General features: G+C 32.9%; 2 protein-coding genes across 4 annotated transcripts; both read left to right on the top strand.

Annotated features, from left to right (window-relative positions):
* The first annotated feature begins 5,089 nt into the window (after positions 1 to 5,089).
* Positions 5,090 to 18,726, top strand: LOC107859381 (pentatricopeptide repeat-containing protein At1g71490). 3 transcript variants are annotated; one of them, XM_047406936.1, is made up of 7 exons: positions 5,090 to 5,334; positions 9,847 to 9,910; positions 11,268 to 13,764; positions 14,842 to 14,992; positions 15,095 to 15,161; positions 15,263 to 15,497; positions 18,192 to 18,726. In XM_047406936.1, exon 3 carries the CDS (start codon positions 11,402 to 11,404, stop codon positions 13,616 to 13,618), a length of 2,217 nt encoding a protein of 738 aa, XP_047262892.1. In that variant the 5' UTR covers positions 5,090 to 5,334; positions 9,847 to 9,910; positions 11,268 to 11,401; the 3' UTR covers positions 13,619 to 13,764; positions 14,842 to 14,992; positions 15,095 to 15,161; positions 15,263 to 15,497; positions 18,192 to 18,726. The 3 variants fall into 3 exon arrangements, with proteins under 3 accessions (XP_047262892.1, XP_047262894.1, XP_016559856.2); XM_047406938.1 differs by lacking the exon at positions 5,090 to 5,334 and adding an exon at positions 8,499 to 8,967 and having other exon boundaries at positions 11,268 to 13,628; XM_016704370.2 differs by lacking the exon at positions 5,090 to 5,334 and adding an exon at positions 8,501 to 8,967.
* On the top strand, positions 15,304 to 18,726 carry LOC107858174 (E3 ubiquitin-protein ligase AIRP2-like). The gene is made up of 2 exons (XM_047406941.1): positions 15,304 to 15,497; positions 18,192 to 18,726. The coding sequence occupies exons 1-2, from the start codon at positions 15,304 to 15,306 to the stop codon at positions 18,400 to 18,402; spliced, it is 405 nt and encodes a 134-aa protein (XP_047262897.1). The 3' UTR covers positions 18,403 to 18,726.
* Positions 18,727 to 18,869: the final 143 nt, after the last annotated feature.

Here is an 18,869-nt window from a genome sequence, read left to right as displayed (position 1 = left end):
CGGATGAGGATATGGACGACGAAGACGAAGACGAATCAGATGATGAGGTTTAGTTTTTTTTTTTATGTGTGTTGTACTTTGAATTTACACATTTAGATGATTGAAACTGTTTTTGTATTTTGATACTCAATTTTCTTGGACACTTTGTATGTATTGTTCTCTTTTCAAAGTCTTTATATTTGATTTTTTTTGTTATTGCTGCTGTATGTATTTGATTTGATACTGCAATGTTGCGTTGTTGCGTTGTTACATGCTGTACTTGAGTCTGAAATTTTATATTTTTTGAAAATTCACATAAATACCGACCATAAGTGGTCGGTTTGTCAACATTTTCTTTTGAAAAAACCGACCACAAGTGGTCGGTTACTCCAATTTTTCTTTTGAAATAACCGACCACAAGTGGTTGGTTTTGTAATAAATAAATAAATAAATTTGTTAATATACCGACCATATGTGGTCGGTTTATTATTAAATTAATTAATTTATTTATTACAAAATCGATCACTTGTGGTCGGTATTTTTCTCCAAAAATTATTTTTTTCTATTTTAATCAAAATAATAATCAATTTTAAAAAAATATATATATTTTTTAAAAAATACCGATCACTTGTGGTTGGTTTTTAAAAAAGCTATTACAGATTTTCCGATCACATTGTTTGATCGATTTTGTGGTCGATTTTTGGGTAATACGGACCACTAGTGGTCGGTTATTGACGGTCGGTTTTTCCTGTTTTTCTAGTAGTGTAGCCTCCCTACCAAGAATTTTTCATACCCAATGCTCGAACTCGAGACCTTTGATTAAGGGAGGAGCAGCCCTATCCACTGCACCGCATCCTTTGGTGGTCTTTATTGGTATATTTTATTAATTTATGTATAATAATTACTTTTTTATATTAGTTATATACTCTATGTGGTGTTTAAGTATGTATAATTAATACCTCAAAATCTATTGTATTAGTAACGTAATGAATTCTGATGCTTGCATTAGCATGTTAAAGATACAATTACTTTTTAAAATCTTCTCCACACCGTTCCACCATATTCGTGGAGAGTATTTGTAAACAAATCCTTTTTAAGAAAAAAAAAAATCTTCAATGAACGTTAATTTTTTAGCACCAAATCAAACATGTATAAAATAAATCTCAGCATAATTAATGAAAATATAATTATGGATGCACAAAAGAGGGTTGATCCAGTTTCCACTTTCATCTGAAAATAAAAATTAATTTGGATTAACTTTCAGGTTGGGTTGGCCAAGATACAATTTTTTAGGGTAAAGAATTCCAAGTGATAAGGTAATACTAGTCAATCACCTTCACCATACATTTCATCTAACGTGGAATAATGCTGGCAAAACGTGAAACTTCACAATTTTTCGTGATGGCTAGGCTAACTAGTATATTTATTAATTCTGCCAAAATTTGGACTTTTGGTAGTAATAGTTATGTGGATTGCCACAATTTCCATCTTAGCTTTGATGAAAAATATTTTTCATCGAAAATATTTTCTTGAAAAATATTTTTGTAAAAAATAAGTTGATTTTTTACTTATTTTTTTATATTTAATTGGTGAATGAAAAATATTTTATAGTGTTTGGTTGGTGAGTAAAGATTATTTTTTAGAAAAATATTTTCTAGTGTTTGATTGGTGAGTGAAAAAATATTTTTTTAGAAAATACTACTAATTGTTAACTAGTATATCAGTACTTCTAGCAACTCAACAATTTGTAAGAACTAATTTAAGTATAAAAAATAATATCAATATCAAATATTAAAATATTACAATCACTAAATTTAAGAAACTATTAATTAGTAAATATAGGAGACACTTTTCAATATTTTGTCAGGATAATCTCAAGATACTACAATCAATAGAAATATAACGGAACGACAAGCTTATTCAACCTCGTAAAACAAGTTACATCGATGACAAAATGAAATGTGCAATTAGCAAAAGTAACATAGGTAAGTCTTCCTCTATGCATATGAAAATAACAATACATTCAACGAACATTGGAAATGGAAAAAATTCGAGCTTCACTATTTTTTATTTCAAGCAGTGAAAAATTAAAGCAAAACACAGTGAAAAATATTTTCGAGTAATGCAAATTTTTGAGAAATATGAATTTCTTGAGTCATATGAATATAAGTGTTGTTGGGTGGGGAAGGGTTGGGGGTGAGATCATAAGTCACATTTGTTATTTTCTGAAAAATGACTTCCCTCGGCTTCCCTCATAAGTCACATTTGTTATTTTCTGAAAAATGACTTCCCTTGATCCTTGAGGGAAGTCATTTTTCCTCAAATTAAGAAAAATGAATTGTTGTGAAAAATATTTGCTAAATATTTTATTGCAATCAAATAAGAAAAAATAGAAAAACATTTTCCATCATACCAAACACACCCATAATGAACACCTTTTCTCATCCACCCATTCTCTATAATATCAACATACATAAGTTTTCGAAATTGGCATCCATCATTAAAACATGTGTTCAGTTACGTTTCTAAAACATCCATATCAATGTCACGTTATTCGAATTAAATTATGGATATGGTTTTACCATTTTAATTTTTGTTTAAATGAGTTTTCATTTGTGGATCAATCAATTCAACAAGAAATTTGGACAAAATATTTATGAGTTGAAAGCTGACAGATGTTGAAGCCCATAGGCCATATGCTGTTGCTGTTCGCCGCGCCAGCTTCCAGCTAAGCATATCTCTCTCTAGTGTCAATTCCTTCTTTATACAATCCTATATTCTCCTCACTTTTACTCAATTGCTATATTAAAAATAATTTTTTATTTTCTCATTTATCACTTTAATATATCAAGAAAAAATATTTTTTAATAATATTTCATCCTCAATATTAATTATTTACTCCACAAATCATTCAATAAATATAAATATTGTAATAAAAGTAGCTACCTCGGACGTGAGTGAAAAATTGGATCCGGCTCCTCTCAATTTCTATTGTCTCTATTTTTTTCAAGTTCCTATTTGGATGAGAGACACATGACATGGGTTAAAATGAATAGTTAAGATATAATTAATTAACTAAAAGATTCTAATCATGATATAACAATAAATATTTTACATATTTGCTTCCAAAATTTTAGCAATTGAACAATTATTATAGCTAAAGAATTATTTTATCTCCAACTATTACTCATTCTTTAAATTAATGTTAAGACACGATAATAATCGATAATTAATATAAATATCATGCTAAAATAATTATATTAATAGTTATTTCTTGTTAATAAATATACCAAGTCAAAATATGATAAACCAAATAAGTATTAGCTTGGCTGGTATGTTACATGAAACTTAAAGAGTATTTTGCCCTTACAATTCTTATGAATCACAATTCTAATTATTTTCTTCATTTTTGTTATGACATTATCATTACCTTTACAGAAGCCGTAAGTTTAATAGGTAATATTTAATTACTATATTATTTTTTAAAAATTATTCTTTTAATTATTTAATTTTTTCCTCTTTCAGCTCCTTTATTTTTGGTCTTGTCGTTTATGTTTATTTCATTTTTTCTCCCCGAAATCAAAGGATAACTATTTAAATCCATAGTAATGAAGAACTTTTATTTTGTTAATGGCCAATTAAGTTCTTATGTCTACTAATATGCTATTCCTAAGGATCATTATTATCTGCAAATTAGATAAGATTAAGAACGTTCTTGTGGATAATTTTTTTTAAATGATATGATCACAACTATAAGCAGATATACCCAAAGTCCCAAGTACAATAATTTCTTTATTTTACTGTAAATAACTTAACACTCTTGTCCTGAATTTGACTTGTGAACTAACATAAATGTCTGTATGCATATATCAGCCACAATTGAAGATAGAAAGTGAAAGTGACTCTACACCATCCTTATCTTCTAGACATTAATCAACGTCCGACAACAAAATTTGTGATTGACATATAATATTTCTATCAATGGCGGACCCAGAATTTAAGTAGAGTGAATGTTTACTACAATAAAAAAATAAAAAATTACCTCAACTAGATTTGAAACCGACCATACCGATCAATGGAGAGCCTTAAGATCAATCTAAATGCCAGTGCATCCAATCAATTTCTTATTTAGTGGGTGCTTTTATATAATTTATACTCATTTTCATATATTTTTTATATAATTATATTTATTTTGCATCGAGTTTAATGGGTATCGGAGCACCTAAAATTTAACTGTAGGTTCACCCATGTTTCTACCGCACATTAGGTTTAAGTTGTACACATCGACTTAAGAATCCATAGGATCATTTATCTAAAATGTGATATTATAATTAAAAAAATAAGATTACTTAGTTATATACACTAAGAATGTATATATCTACTGTAGTCGGACACATAGTAACAATTAGAGGCGGATCCAGGATTTGGAAGCTTTGGGTGTTATCTTTTTTTGAATAATGATGTATACTCCGTATGATATTTTAGGATAGTGGAGTCAATATTCAAAAAATAAACTATAATTATATATATATCGATAAATGTTGGTACTACATGAAGGCTTGCCTAGTTGGTATTATCAAGTGGGTCAAGGGTTCTATTCTTCATAGCCACAATATATTTTTCGTTGAGCGGGGATCGAACCCGCGCTGCTGGAATAAAACCCAGCCATTCCAACAACTTGCACCAGCAATTCCTTTAATATTGTAGGTGTCAAGCATAATATTTATATATTAATTGATACATATACACATAAATATACAAAATTTTAACCGAAAAGTATAGATATCGTGGCATCCCAAACCCTCTACGTAGATCCGTCCTCATAAAAATTTAATCCAGGATTAACCAATGAAAGTACTTACTAGTACATGAATATTTAATTTGTACGACATGAAGCAACTTAACTACAGAAGTACAGATAATACAGAACAAATAGCTACATTCATCATACATATGATTTAAAAGTATTTTCTACATTTATTAGACCAGTACTGGCAAACAAATATTACTCTTATCCACAACTACTACGTACCTACTCTGTCTCATTCAAATATGTATTGATCGGATATACACAATACTTAATACTATATATACTGGAACACTTTACACTCATGTCACTTATAAAGCTCCACGTAGTCAGTTTCTTTGTTGTAAGGTTTTTCTCAATTCCTACGAGTGTTATTTTGGCTTTATCGAACCAGACGTATCAATTAGTGTGTTGGAATCCCACATCAGTGGATTAAAGGATCTATGGTCTATCCTCCCCTTATGAGCTTCGTCTTGTACTGGTCATGCTCCAGATGTCCAGTCCTGGACGTACGGGGATGTTAGAGTCCCACATCGATGGGTTAAAAGGTATATGGTCCTCCTCTCATGAGCTAGCTTTTGAGGTTTGAGTTAAGCCAAGGTCCATTGTAATGTAAATTTGATTTCTTAAAGTAATAACATCCATTTGTTCTTTGTGTGTACTCCAGAATAAACAAATATCAAATCTCAAAATAATGTTAGTTCTGCATTAAAATTCCCATGTTGTATACATAGAAATTTAAAAACTCATAATAAACCCGTTTACTCCTATCCAACTAGATGAAAATAGCTAAATTGCACTTAATTTAATGAGTAACTCATAATAATAAACCCTTTTAGCTCCTATCCAACTAGATGAAAATATCTAAATTGCACTTGAGTTGCTTCAATGTTGGATCTGCAATCACGAGAGCAAGACCTTAAGACAAACTCATATGTAACTGAATTAGATTAATTAGTTCAATTAATTTACTACTAATAGGCTTAAGAAGTAGGTTTAGTTCTTTTTGACCCTATTCCAAATAAACTTTTCTAAAAGAAAACTCTTGGAGCTCATATTTAAGTTGTATAATCTCCAATCTCCATCCCCCAACAAAATAATACAGCAGTACAAAATTGAATAGATATAAACCCTAAAGTAGAGTCATTTATAGGTAAGACAATTCATTGTGCCGATATAGATTAGATCCAAAAAAATGCTACGTGTCCAAAACATAGATGGTGGGAAATATAAAAAAAATATATAATAAGTAGAAAAAGCAAATCAAGAATGATAGGCTTTATGACTATTTTCCACATATATAGAAACCATGCAAGTCTAAGATTAATAAGAATATAATGGGGCAAGCATCAGGTGGCTGTTTCATGACAACTAATTATGATCATATGCTTTTGTTCCTTGCATGTTTGATCCCGAAAAAAATTAAATGATCTAAAACAATTTAATTGGAAATAATTGGAACTAAACCATACATGTATGTTTGGCGTATTAATTTTTCAGATGATGGGTAACAATTGCACGAGGAAACGTTCAGATTAATTCATATTACTCTTGAAAGTTCACTTGCAACTTTAAAAGCTTTATAGTGCCTGTAAATATATACATTAACAAAGATCATTAAAATTTTTATCGATATTAGTTAATTATCATTGGATCTAATGTCGCTATATGCTTTGGAAGCATTTTCAGAGAGTATTAAAATGTTATTATCACTAATTTACTGATAGTTATACGTTATTGTCATTAACTAGTTATCGCTATTTTTTTAATTTTTTTTTTGTTATAGTGATTGCATTTCTAACCATCAACTCGATAAGAATTATAATAGCTCAAAGATTGAGCCTTTTGCTTTCTGTTAATTATATGTATACTGACGCAAGTAAAATAGTTGTTGGTTACTCAATAAATTGACCGGTAACTACTAAATTCATAATCAACTAAATTTTTTATTAGTTAAATTGATGAATTAATATATTTAAATTGATAACAGATAAGTTAAATCTAAAAGCTGCAAATATCCAACCATACCAACTGATAAAGATACCTAGAATAAGATAGCAACAAGAAACTAAATTCTGGTTTATGAAAAATGTGTGATACATTTGATTGTATTTCTATAATTTTTATATGATTTATATTAAATAGTTATGAAAGTTTTGTGATTTATATTAATACTATCTGCATTAATTTAAAGATGATATTTGTTATATTAGTGATATATTTTTATAGTTGAAATAAATATATGTATCATCAATAATTTAACAACAAAATGTATCACTCATACACTGTCAACAAATGTATCACCTATATAATGATAACAAAAGTATCAATCATATGAATCATCGTTACATTATGAAAATGTATTCAGAAAATTAATATTTTTATACATGTATCAATTGTATGAATAAAAAATTATGTATCACCTATATGTATCACGAACGAATTTCATACTAATATTAACTTAAACATGTATGAATAATTAAATAAATTTATATATGTATCGAATGATTTTTTTTTTTTTTAAATGGGAGAGATTTAGGGAAGGAAATTGTGGAAAAAAAAAATAGTTGCATGTTTTAATGGAGGATAAAAAATAGGGAAGGAAAATCCTTGATTTAATTATCTTTTCATGGAGGAATTTTTTCTTATAAATAGATGTGGTTTTCTAATTCTAGTAAAATTCTTTTTTCTTGTCAATTGTTGCATGGAACTAAAAATCTTACGATAACTTCTTACAAAAAAATAAAATGATAAACTTTCTACTCAATTCATTTTTCTGGCGAATTTGTTTTAGCATATATATAGGATATCATAATTTTAAAATTATTTTTTTTCCTCTTTTCATATATTTTAGGATTTCATAATTTAAATATTATAAAGAACTAAAAGATTAATCAAGAAAATATTAAATAATTTTATTTGTTATGGAGTGTATAATTTGGGAGAGATTTTAGGGAAGGTAGTCTTTGAAGAAAAAAATATCTTGCATGAGTTAATGATGGAGCAAAAATGGAATGTGAGGTTTTGTTGATATGTATCAAAAGTAAAGCTTTACAATTCGAGATTTAATATAAATTTTTAAAAAGTAAGAAGTATTAGGTAATATAGTCTTTAAGTTTGAAATTTGTGTAATTTATCCTTATATTAATTAGGATATATATATGTTGGAAGTTTTTTTTTTTGAATTTTCTTCTATCTTTCCTCTCTTTACATTATTAATAATGGCTTAAGGGAAAGAGAGAAAAGTGATTTTTTTTTTTAAAGAATTGTAAAGTTTGTATCAAAGATTGTTTTTTTAAGAAAATAACATTTGGGTAAGTGTGTTGGTATATGGATCTTGATTTTATGGAAGGGGTATTTTTTTTGAAATGTCTAAATGAGTGCTTTTTTTTTCTTACTCCCTTATTGCAAAATAGTCGTTCAAATTTTCTAATTTAGTTTCTTATTTTTTTTTTCATTAATCAAGAAGCGACAATTTTTTTTCTTCATATTTTATCCTTTGCATTACTTATTTTTATTTAAATTAAAATATAAACATCATTTAATAGAGATATTATAATAAATTAATCATATTATTAATTACTTTAATTAATATGTCATCTCAATTTGAGACTGGAGAAGTATTATTTATTTATTTATTTGTTATTTGTATTTGGGGACATGATCAGCTAAGTTGGTGGGTTAATAGGGTTTATCATGGGTATTTCTTTATCTTTAAGCCAATTGAGTATGCTTTTATTTTTGCTTTTCTTAAATTTAACCCCCAACTTTTATTAATTAGCTAAATTTATCTTTCATTATATTTTAAGCTATTTATAACCTCACAATTATATTTTAAGGCTATTTATACCCTTATCAAACTTATCAAACATATTCTTAATTTGAATGGAAACACCCAAATCAAAATATAATTCTTAATTTTACTTAAATTATCCTATTTCCGCCTTTAACCCGACCCGATCCACGTAATTACTCAACCCATTCCTATTCATCTCTCTAAGGATTACTCCTTTTCAAAAGAACTGCCACCATTATACTACCCATTTCCACCACCACAGTTGCCGGCGAGACCAACGACGACAACCACCATGGACGTCTACTATCTATTTCCACTACGGACTTCTACTACGTGGTAACTCGAATTTGGCGTGTGGAGTCAATGAGAGTTTGTTTGAATTGAGGTAAATCTGCTAGGATTAATCAAGATAAATATCAAATCTTAATCTTTGGATGAGAGCGTGAAACAACAATACTGGATCCATCTTAGCTCTTATTCTCTATGGTCGTTGTTTCTTTATAATTTTATCCAATTAGCTAATGCCAAAATTAACACTGTCTAGAGGTCCTTATAGCTTATGAGTTCATTCACTTGTGCAAACCACTTTAATTACAAATAATAAATAAGAAGTACTAGTAGCATTGTGAATTAAAGTTGTTATTGTTTGTTGCCGTTGGAATGGAGAAACATGCCCTAGATTTCAAGTACAAAGCCAAATAATTCGTTTTATCCCATGTTGAAAATCATCTCTGTTGTTTAAATACATATACATCAAAATACTGAAATTTTTCAAAGATATGATTTGCTAAGAGATTAGAAAATGCAGATATGGAGTTTCTTCTGATTGTTCAAAATATGAAAATATTGTTGAAGAAAGAAATATGAGAATCAAAAGTTGCTATTATTTTGGGAAATTTCAAGTGATGATTTGGGGTGGTGTGGTTTCAACCACGGTTGGAGGTGGGAAGAAAAAATGGAGGAGAGAGTATCGGATCGGTCCGGTTCTAAGGAGGAAATAGGGTAATTTAAAGTAATACTATTAGGAATTATATTTTGATTTGGGGTTTCCATCCAAATTAAGGGCATGTTTGATAAGTTTCGTGATGAAAAGGGTGTAAATAGCCCTAAGGTATAACGAAGGATAAATTTAGTTAATTAATGAAAGTAGAGGGATACATTTGACCCTTTTCCCTTTTTTTAATGTTATTTTATTTGGGTGTTTTTTTTCTTTTAAGGATAAAACTTATATTAATATTTTTAATTTGTGTATGGGATCTTCCAGGTTTTGAGAGAAGATGGTGGGTGTTTGACTTTGGAGCTGAAGATGGTTTGTTTTGCTTTTTGAGGTAATAGTTTGATATTCTTGAAAGTGGGTGGCATTTGTTAGGTCTACAAGTTTGAATGGTTTTGCTGATGAACTGTTGTTTGTCAGATGTTAAAAAGTTTTGATCTTTGATATTGGGATTTTGCCTGTTTTAGTTTTCGATTTTTAAATAATATTGTATAGATTATTGTGAAACTAAAAAGAACTTTACTTGTTCTTTTTTCTATATAAAATCTCATAAAGAAAAAAATGGTAGTAATTTGTGTGTCAAATAAAAATGCTGAAGCTTTTCTGGGTAATAATACTGAAGCTTTTCTGGGAGTGGGGGTTTGGGTGGGTGGGGAGGTGACAATGAAATTGACATGTCACTTATCGAATTTTTTTTTTCTACTTCCACCAGGGAATACATTTTTCTCATTTTTAAGGAATTTGCATTTCTAGACAAAATGTTTTCCAAAGCATTTTGACTGATCAAACATGAGAAAGTTTGGAAAGAATTTTCCGAAGACACTCTTGGTCTTCCCATTTAGCTGCTGAGGTTCCTTTCTTCTCCAGATTCAAGTTCATTCTGTGTAAAAAAAAGGGCAGCCCGGTGCACTAAAGCTCCCGCTATGTGCAGGGTCCGGGGAAGGGCACCACCACAAGGGTGTATTGTACGCAGCCTTACCTTGCATTTTTGCCAGAGGCTGTTTCTAAGGCTTGAACCCATGACCTCCTGCTTTCCCGTTTCCAAGGCTTGAACCATGACCTCCTGTTTCCAAGTGCATTCTGTGTGATTGTAGAAATATTAAAACATGAAAATTTTATGTAGGTTTCTTTTGTTACTGTGTTTTGTGGTTTGTTGGTTAACTTGTGATAAAGTGAATTTTTTTGGGTGATTTTGATGGAAATTATGAGTTTTTTCTTCTTGTATTTTATTTATCTTACAACTACACTAGATTAATGTAACTAACGGTACTTAAATGCAAGAGAACTACCAGTTCTACTTAGCACCTGTTTTTTGTTTATAAGTTTTATTCCTTCCATCCTAATTTATAAGGCGATATTTGACATGAAGCGTAAGATGTTCATTTAAGTCATATGTGCTATTGGTGATATTGAAAGAAAGATGGAAATGATTGTTGAAAAGTTGTTCGATAGTAAACCGTCACATGGAAGTTTAAAACTCCAAATATTTTTTTAAACATTTTTGGATGTTCCAACATAGAAGAGTGTGATAAAAATTGTGACAGTATGCTTTCAGGTTCATATTAATGTGTTAGAAAGCTTTGTGATTATTTTTCTTCTTGGTTTGCATCTTATTTTTAATTAAACGCGTAGGGTATTGTGAATTTTTTTGCCATTGTTGTATCTGTTACACAATATAATTCTTTTTGCAGGGGTGGAATTGCTAAATATCAATATTTCTAAGCTGTTACTCTCTGTTTATTGGTGTTGCAAATGCGTGGGAAATGCAGACAATACCCATCCACAATCTTGTTATTACTCATTGGAGTTTTACCATTTGTAGTTTATGCCCTCCCCCTTCAGTGTGCAACCAAGAAACCTTTCTCTGTCCCTAATTCAGAAGTTCATACCTAAAGAGTGGAGGAGTGTTCGAGAATCAGACCCCCGAAACTGTGGCCAATCCGTGCCGTGTAGTTCTCATGAATGTATTTCAGGGCCTTGTAATGCAAGAAATGAATCTATGGTGGATTGCCTACTGACGACCTTGAAGGACTTTGTGGGCCAAGGTCACATATGTAAAGCCTTTAGAACTTTTTCTCTAATTCGGACTCATGTCTCCTCTCAAACCCCTTGTGATGTCATTATACAGTCATTATCGTCTCTTTTATCATGTTGTACTAATTGTAAGGCACTCTCTGAAGGGAAACAAATTCATGCCCACATTATTAATTTGGGCGTTGCACATAGTTGGAATTTGGTGCCAAGGATAATTACCTTCTATACGACCTTTGGTTTACTTGATGATGCTCATATAATTGTTGAAACTTCAAATATTTTGCACCCTCTCCCTTGGAATCTCCTTATTTCTTCTTATGTCAGAAAGGGACAGAATGAAGAGGCATTCTTTGCCTACAGGCAGATGGTGAATAGAGGTGTAAGACCCGATGATTTCACTTATCCATCTGTTCTAAAGGCCTGTGGTAAACAGTTAAATCTTGTTTTGGGCAGGGATATTCACAAATCTATAGATGCTAGTTTCCTAGAGGGTAACTTATTTGTCCAGAATGCTTTAGTTTCCATGTATGTGAAATGTGGGGAATTGGATGTTGCACATGATATATTTGCAAGGATGCCAATTAAGGATGCAGTTTCTTGGAATTCAATAATCTCTGGTTATGCTTCCAAAGGCATGTGGAGTAAAGCTTTTGAGCTTTTTGATAAAATGAGGGCTACAGGTGCTGAAATAAGTATTATTACTTGGAATACCATAGCTGGAGGTTGCTTGAGGACAGGTAACTTTATCGGGGCTCTTAAATTATTCTCTCAAATGAGAACTTGTGGAATTCAGCTAGAACCTGTGTCAACACTTATCGGTTTGAGTGCATGTTCCCACACTGGTTTGTTAAAAATTGGAAAAGAAATTCACGGTTTAGTGATTCGAAGTCACCTTGGTGATGTTGATAATGTAAGAAATGCTCTAATCAATATGTATGCCAGATGCAAGGCACTTAAGAAGGCGCATATTTTGTTTCAGCTTGTTGACTCTAAAGCTGTAATTACCTGGAATACAATTATATCTGGCTTTGCACATTGGGACATGTCTGAGGAAACCTCTTTTCTTTTCCGAGAAATGCTGCTTTCTGGTGTTGAGCCGAATTATATCACAATAGCAGGCATTCTCCCCCTGTGTGCTAGGGTGGCCAATCTACAACATGGTAAAGAATTTCACTGCTATCTTACAAGGCGTGAAGGGTTTGAGGAACATTTGCTCTTGTGGAATTCACTTGTGGATATGTATGCAAGATCCGGAAAGGTGGTTATAGCCAGAAGGCTATTTAATTTGATGAGCAAGAAAGATGTAGTTACCTACACTTCGCTGATAGCAGGATATGGTATTCAAGGTGAAGGAAGGGAAGCAATTGAACTATTCAATGAGATGATAAGGCTCCATATAAAACCAGACCATGTGACCATGATTGCTGCATTGTCAGCCTGTAGTCATTCAGGCCTTGTGATGCAGGGACAGAAACTATTTGAACAGATGCAAAGTACTTATGGGATAACTCCCCATCTGGAGCACTTCTCTTGCATGGTTGACCTCTTTGGTAGGGCTGGTCTACTTAAAAAGGCAGAGAAAATTATCATGAAGATGCCTTATCAACCAACACCTGAAATGTGGGCAACTCTCCTTGGAGCATGCAAGATTCATAGGAATACTGAGATGGGAGAATGGGCAGCTGAGAAGCTGCTGGAGCTGAAGCCTGATAATCCTGGGTACTATGTGTTGATTGCTAATATGTATGCAGATGCCGGACGTTGGAACAAACTGGCAGAAGTGAGGACCATCATGCGGGATTTCGGTGTAAGAAAATCTCCCGGATGTGCTTGGGTCGATACGGGTTCTGGGTTTTCTCCCTTTTTGGTTGCAGATACCACCAGTGGCCAAACAAATGACATTTATTATCTACTGGGAGGACTGAATAAGCAAATAAAAGACACTGGTCACTTGACTACAGAGGATTCGTCTTCCGAAGAAGAACTTTGTGAAGGACTCCTTTTTTAGGAAAGGAAAGGTGAGACTGTGATCCAGTCCTTTGACTATTTCCATGAGGACTTTGCTCATCTTTCCTGTTGAAAAGTAGATCCCATCACTCATGCAGAATATGTGCCAGTTTGATCAAACATTCTGCTTTTTTTGCCACGGTTGAGGTAAATGACTCTGGCATTAAATGCCCTGTTTTATGCATATCAGCACTTTCCTTAAACCATGTGCAGAGAAACGTTAGCACATACTTTAGCTTGTGATTCTTTCAATGCCATAGTTGTCTTTTCACTCCCCTGTCTGAAGCTCATATGATTTTCTTGATCTTTTTGACCACTGATGATCTTTTTCTCTTTCCAGTTTGCAAGTTTTGTAGAATAATGGAACAATTATAGAATCTATGTTAGTCTTCAAGGTAGTGGACAGAGACTTTTTAAACAGAATACTGATGACATTAATTATTCAAGTCTCAAGTGTATTTTCGCAAGATAATCCCTTGGTGCACACTTATTCTGTTCCAAATATTACTACTGTTCATGTTATTACTGATTCATTTTTATAGATGTGTTCATTTTTTCTTGATTTACTCTCTTAAATCCCTTAGTGCAGACTTATTCTATTCCACCATTTGCTTTTGAATGTACTCCATGAAGTATTTATATCAAGGACTGCCTTATATAGATCTTGAAAGGAGGAGGACTCAATTTTTTTTTAGATGGATATAGAATTTACAATTAAACAGATTCAACCTTAAGTTATAAAAGTACTACCACCTTTTGTTGGGTCTAGCTTTAATGTTTATTTTAAATTTGGAACATCAAATTTTGTAACTTCTCTGTGGAAACATACTTACTATAGATAGTATTAAAATTATATCATGGCGTTTTATAAGAACAACTTAAATAATACAGTAGAGGTTTAAAAGTGAGCTTTAAAATGCTCATCACACAATCCACTTCTCGTTCTACCCATTCTACTGTTCAGGCTTCATCACCAGTTATTCAATCGGATTGTAATACAAGTGGACTTCATATTCCTGGAGAAACTGAAATTTCTGTTGTTACGTTTTTATTAGCCTTCCCCCTCGTTTATTTGGAGGCTTTTGCAATTCACTTAGGTTTGTTGGATGACCACTCTTTGTTCTGTATGGTGAACATAGTTGTCTGGACCTGGTAGTTCAATGTTTAGTTCTTCCTTGATGGTTCTGTCTTTTGGAATATGATTATTGGAATTTTGGGGTGCAGGGCATCTGACTTTCCCAGGGAGTACAATAGAGCTTGTCTACAGATCAGAATGTCCTACAGTCCAGCAGCGCACCTGTTCCTTTTCTTAGTGCAGTGGACTGATTGCCACCTTGCTGGTGCCCTTGGATTGCTGAGAATTCTAATTTACAAGGTTTGGGATTGTACATTTTCATACATTTCTAATCTCCTCAATTTCAAGCTTTTTTTTATGTTGCAATAACCATGTCACGGGATCGGTTTTTTCGGGCTCTAGGTTTAGGTTGATGGCACCAGAACCATGTCAGTTCAAGAAAGGAAAGCAAGCATTAGGGAGTTTTATGGTGAGTTTTTACATTTTCCTTCATTTGATACATTCATGTAAGTATTAAGATAAATCAGCTATACTGAATAATGGTTGCTAATAATTATTAATCTTGTGCAGCTGTTATTTATCCCTCCTAACGTCAACTTGAAAGAGGTGTTATGGATTCAGAAGACAAAAAGCAAAAAGCAGTTTGCATGGAGAGATACTGGAGAAGAGATGATGAGGATTACAGACAGTCCTCTGACTCGGACATTGAAAGGGAAGAGGAATGTGGAATCTGCATGGAAATGAACAGAAAAATTGTCCTTCCCAAATGCAATCATGCCCTGTGCTTGAAATACCATCGTGAATGGTATGTTTAATGTGCAGTTTGTGTGAGATAGAAGCTGCGTGTTAACTTTAAATAACAGATTTCATAGTCAGTTGCCTATCATTGGTGGTGCTGGTAAATTTCGAGCCACTTCTTAGGACATTAACTTTCCCATCCCAGGCCACCCTCACAGTTGAATTAAGAAATTCCTTGGGACAAGGAAGACATTGCCAGTGCTGCAGAATTTAGATAATCCTTAGCGACCCAAGTATCTTTGCAGAGGGAAAATAATATTTCATTTGTACTCTTTCTAACCCCCATTCTATATGGATAAACTTAAATTTTTTATATTACAGCCGCTGAGTGCTTCCTAGTGAGTGGTCTCTCTATTAGGTAGTCTGGGGCTTTCTTTCTCTATATTATCAGGCCAGCTAGATCAAAGACGGCTAGGGCATGAAGAAGTTAATAGCTTGGTCTAGGTTGTTGAAGGATTAGGTCAGTGTATACTATCTTGTTGGCATGTTAGTCACAGAACTTAAGGATAAAAAAGTCTTGCTTTTTAAGCTGATTCTTTTGTACCTTAGTTTTTGAAATACATTATAGAAATAGACATGCTTAGGCAAATGGCTGCATCTGTATCTCCCCTTCCTTTTGGATAGTTGACTTTTCGTAATTTGTCATAGTGAAATATTCTGTAATATTATTCACTAACCAGGAACTTCCTAAAAAGTATTATAAAATTCACCAACAATGAAATTGCTTGTGGCAATTTAATAATTATGATAAATGCTTCTGATGGGTGGCATTTTCCCTCTGTTCATCAGAACATGGTAAGAAGGAGCTAATTTAACTGATATAGCTTAGGCTGGTCTGCTTTGTGTCCTTGTACATTCTTGTTTAGTGTTTTTGTGTCTCTATGATACGGTGCCTGTGCAAAGTGGAAGTGGTCTATCCTGAATTTTAACTGTTATTTCAGTTTATTGAATGAGAGTATTATCAGGGTTAAGCTCTATATAACTAGCATTCATCATCTTAACTATTTGTTAATGGGAAACATGTTCCAATGTTGCAGCCAGAGTATGGTTTTTCCTGCTAACCGGTAACACTGCATTGTCTAAGAAGCTGGACTGCTTCTCTGTTCTTTTCTATCACTGCACTACTGGATTCCAGTGTCTTCTTTTGAACATGCTGATCCGAGTTATTTTATGAGAAAGCCCCCTCCCCTCGAGCGCGCGGGTGGCATGGAGAAAGTCATTAATAAAATAGTCAAATAAAAAGATTGTCACTAAAATTTAAAAGCAAAGAGGCAGGCCTCCACCTCCTAACTGAAGCTCTGACTAAGTGTATTTTCTGTGACCCTTGCAAAATAATGGACCTGTTTGATTTGGTTTTGTATTTGGATCCATGTTTTTTTGCTTGATGATGACAGATTGTTGTACAATGTAGAGATGCTGCAGTTAACTAGATATGCTGCTATTCCACGGATTGCTGGAAATATTTAGACACACGCACATTGTTGCAGCTTGAAATAGTTGCTAGTTCATGTAAATACGCTTCTTCCCACTTAACGGCATTTGGAGTTGTCAATGATATTAGATTATTAGGTAAAGTTATTCTGGAGTCCTAGGTTGCTGCCTCTCCATGGGGACTGTTTCTTAGGAAAACTGAGATAACAGGTATCCCATGGTCCTGTAAAGCACTAGAGGAGACATAAAGTTACTGCTGGTTATAAGTTGCTCCGCCATTCAGTTATCTAGGGGTGAAGTAAATACGGTCCTGCTATATCTTATTTTCTCTCTGCATTTCTAACTTTCCATGACCACGTCTTTCCATTCTCTCTCTCTCATAGATGAAAGTTTTCCTATTCATATAGAATGTGACTCCTCCTTGATCTATTTCGCAGCTAAAATGACCATGTTTATTGAGGGCTTAATTTTGAACCTTGATGATCTATTCTCATGTGCTCACCTCTGAGTCTGAGTACTGTTTCCTTCTCCCGAGGAATGGGATTTTCCCATCCCATTTTTTCTTTTAGGTGGAGTTGCATTTCAGCGGGGCAGAGACACCCTTGGATATTTCTTATTGATCTGCAGAAGCTGTTTCTCCCTTTGTTCTATTTTGATTTTTATGTGATACTCGTTTCACTTTAATCTTTCCAAGTAGAATGACATCTTTCTATACTTAGAAACTATTTAACTTTGAACTTCCATTATACCCTTGATGACATGATTATATAGGCACAAAAATGTCATGGCTTCTTTTAGACCACAAGTTCTAAAATCTTTTTATTTTTTCTGTTTAAACTTCATGCTTAATCACACCTTCAAATGAAATGAAGCAGGAGTACTGTATACTGGTAATGTTGAATTGGCTCTTGGAACCTAATGAGAAGTTATTTAGAGGGAAGTAATGGAAAATCACTGTGGGCATATATCTGTGTTGCATGTATGTTTAGGTCGATTCGATAGTAGCTGTCTCCTAAATAGTACTGGAAATAATCAAGTGCTATGGTAAGTTATATACCTAATACTACCATTATTCTGTTAAAGAGGCTCTTTGGAGAGTGGTGGTCGCACACATATTCTAGTGTTGGTAACTGCTGCACTCGTTTCTTCTAGGGTGTTGTGCTTTATTACTCTGCAAATGATGTATATTCAGCGTTATATCTGCTTTCTAGTGCTAATTTTGCTCGTACAACTACTCCCACCGACAGTTATCGAATACAATGCATTGCAGGCGTTTGAGGTCACAGTTATGCCCCTTCTGCCGTGATAGCCTTAAAAGGGTAAACTCTGGCGACCTGTGGGTATACATGGACAACAAAGACGTCGTGGACATGTCAACGATAACAAGGGAGAATCTGAGGAGGCTATTCATGTTCATAGATAAGTTGCCCTTGATCGTGCTGGACAATGTTTTTTATCACTATGATATTCATATAAGGTAGAAGTGCAATGCTTTCATTGGGATTGAATCATACTAAGGATCAAGAAATTTGTCAGACTAGATTTAGAAATTCAGGTGGATTACTTTTTCACCTTCTGATTAGAAGAACCCGACCGAGTCATCGTGGCGCAGGGGTTGAAGCTAAGTTAGATTAGCCAAAAAATGGAGCTTTTTAATTGCATCTCCTAATTTGTACATGCTTGTACAGTACCAGTTTACTCCTTGAAAACACAATGTACCTTTTGTTGTTTGTTTTCTAATGTTTTAGCATGCCATAAACACCACCGGCATTTGCTGCTTTCTCAAGTGGAGAGTTTTATGGTCACCATCTATGAGCGTGTATAATATATGATGTATTTAGTTACTTATCTGTAATTTTCCCCTTCTTGCAGGTAGTTGAAGTAGGATATCATAAAGTTACTCATTCTCAACAAATATAAATGTAAAAAAAGGTACCAAGTATAATCT

The sequence above is a fragment of the Capsicum annuum genome, chromosome 2 (genome assembly GCF_002878395.1).
Source record: "Capsicum annuum cultivar UCD-10X-F1 chromosome 2, UCD10Xv1.1, whole genome shotgun sequence".
NCBI lineage: Eukaryota > Viridiplantae > Streptophyta > Magnoliopsida > Solanales > Solanaceae > Capsicum > Capsicum annuum.
The sequence above is the reverse complement of the archived record's forward strand: the minus strand, read 5'-3'. Positions and strand labels throughout refer to the sequence as shown.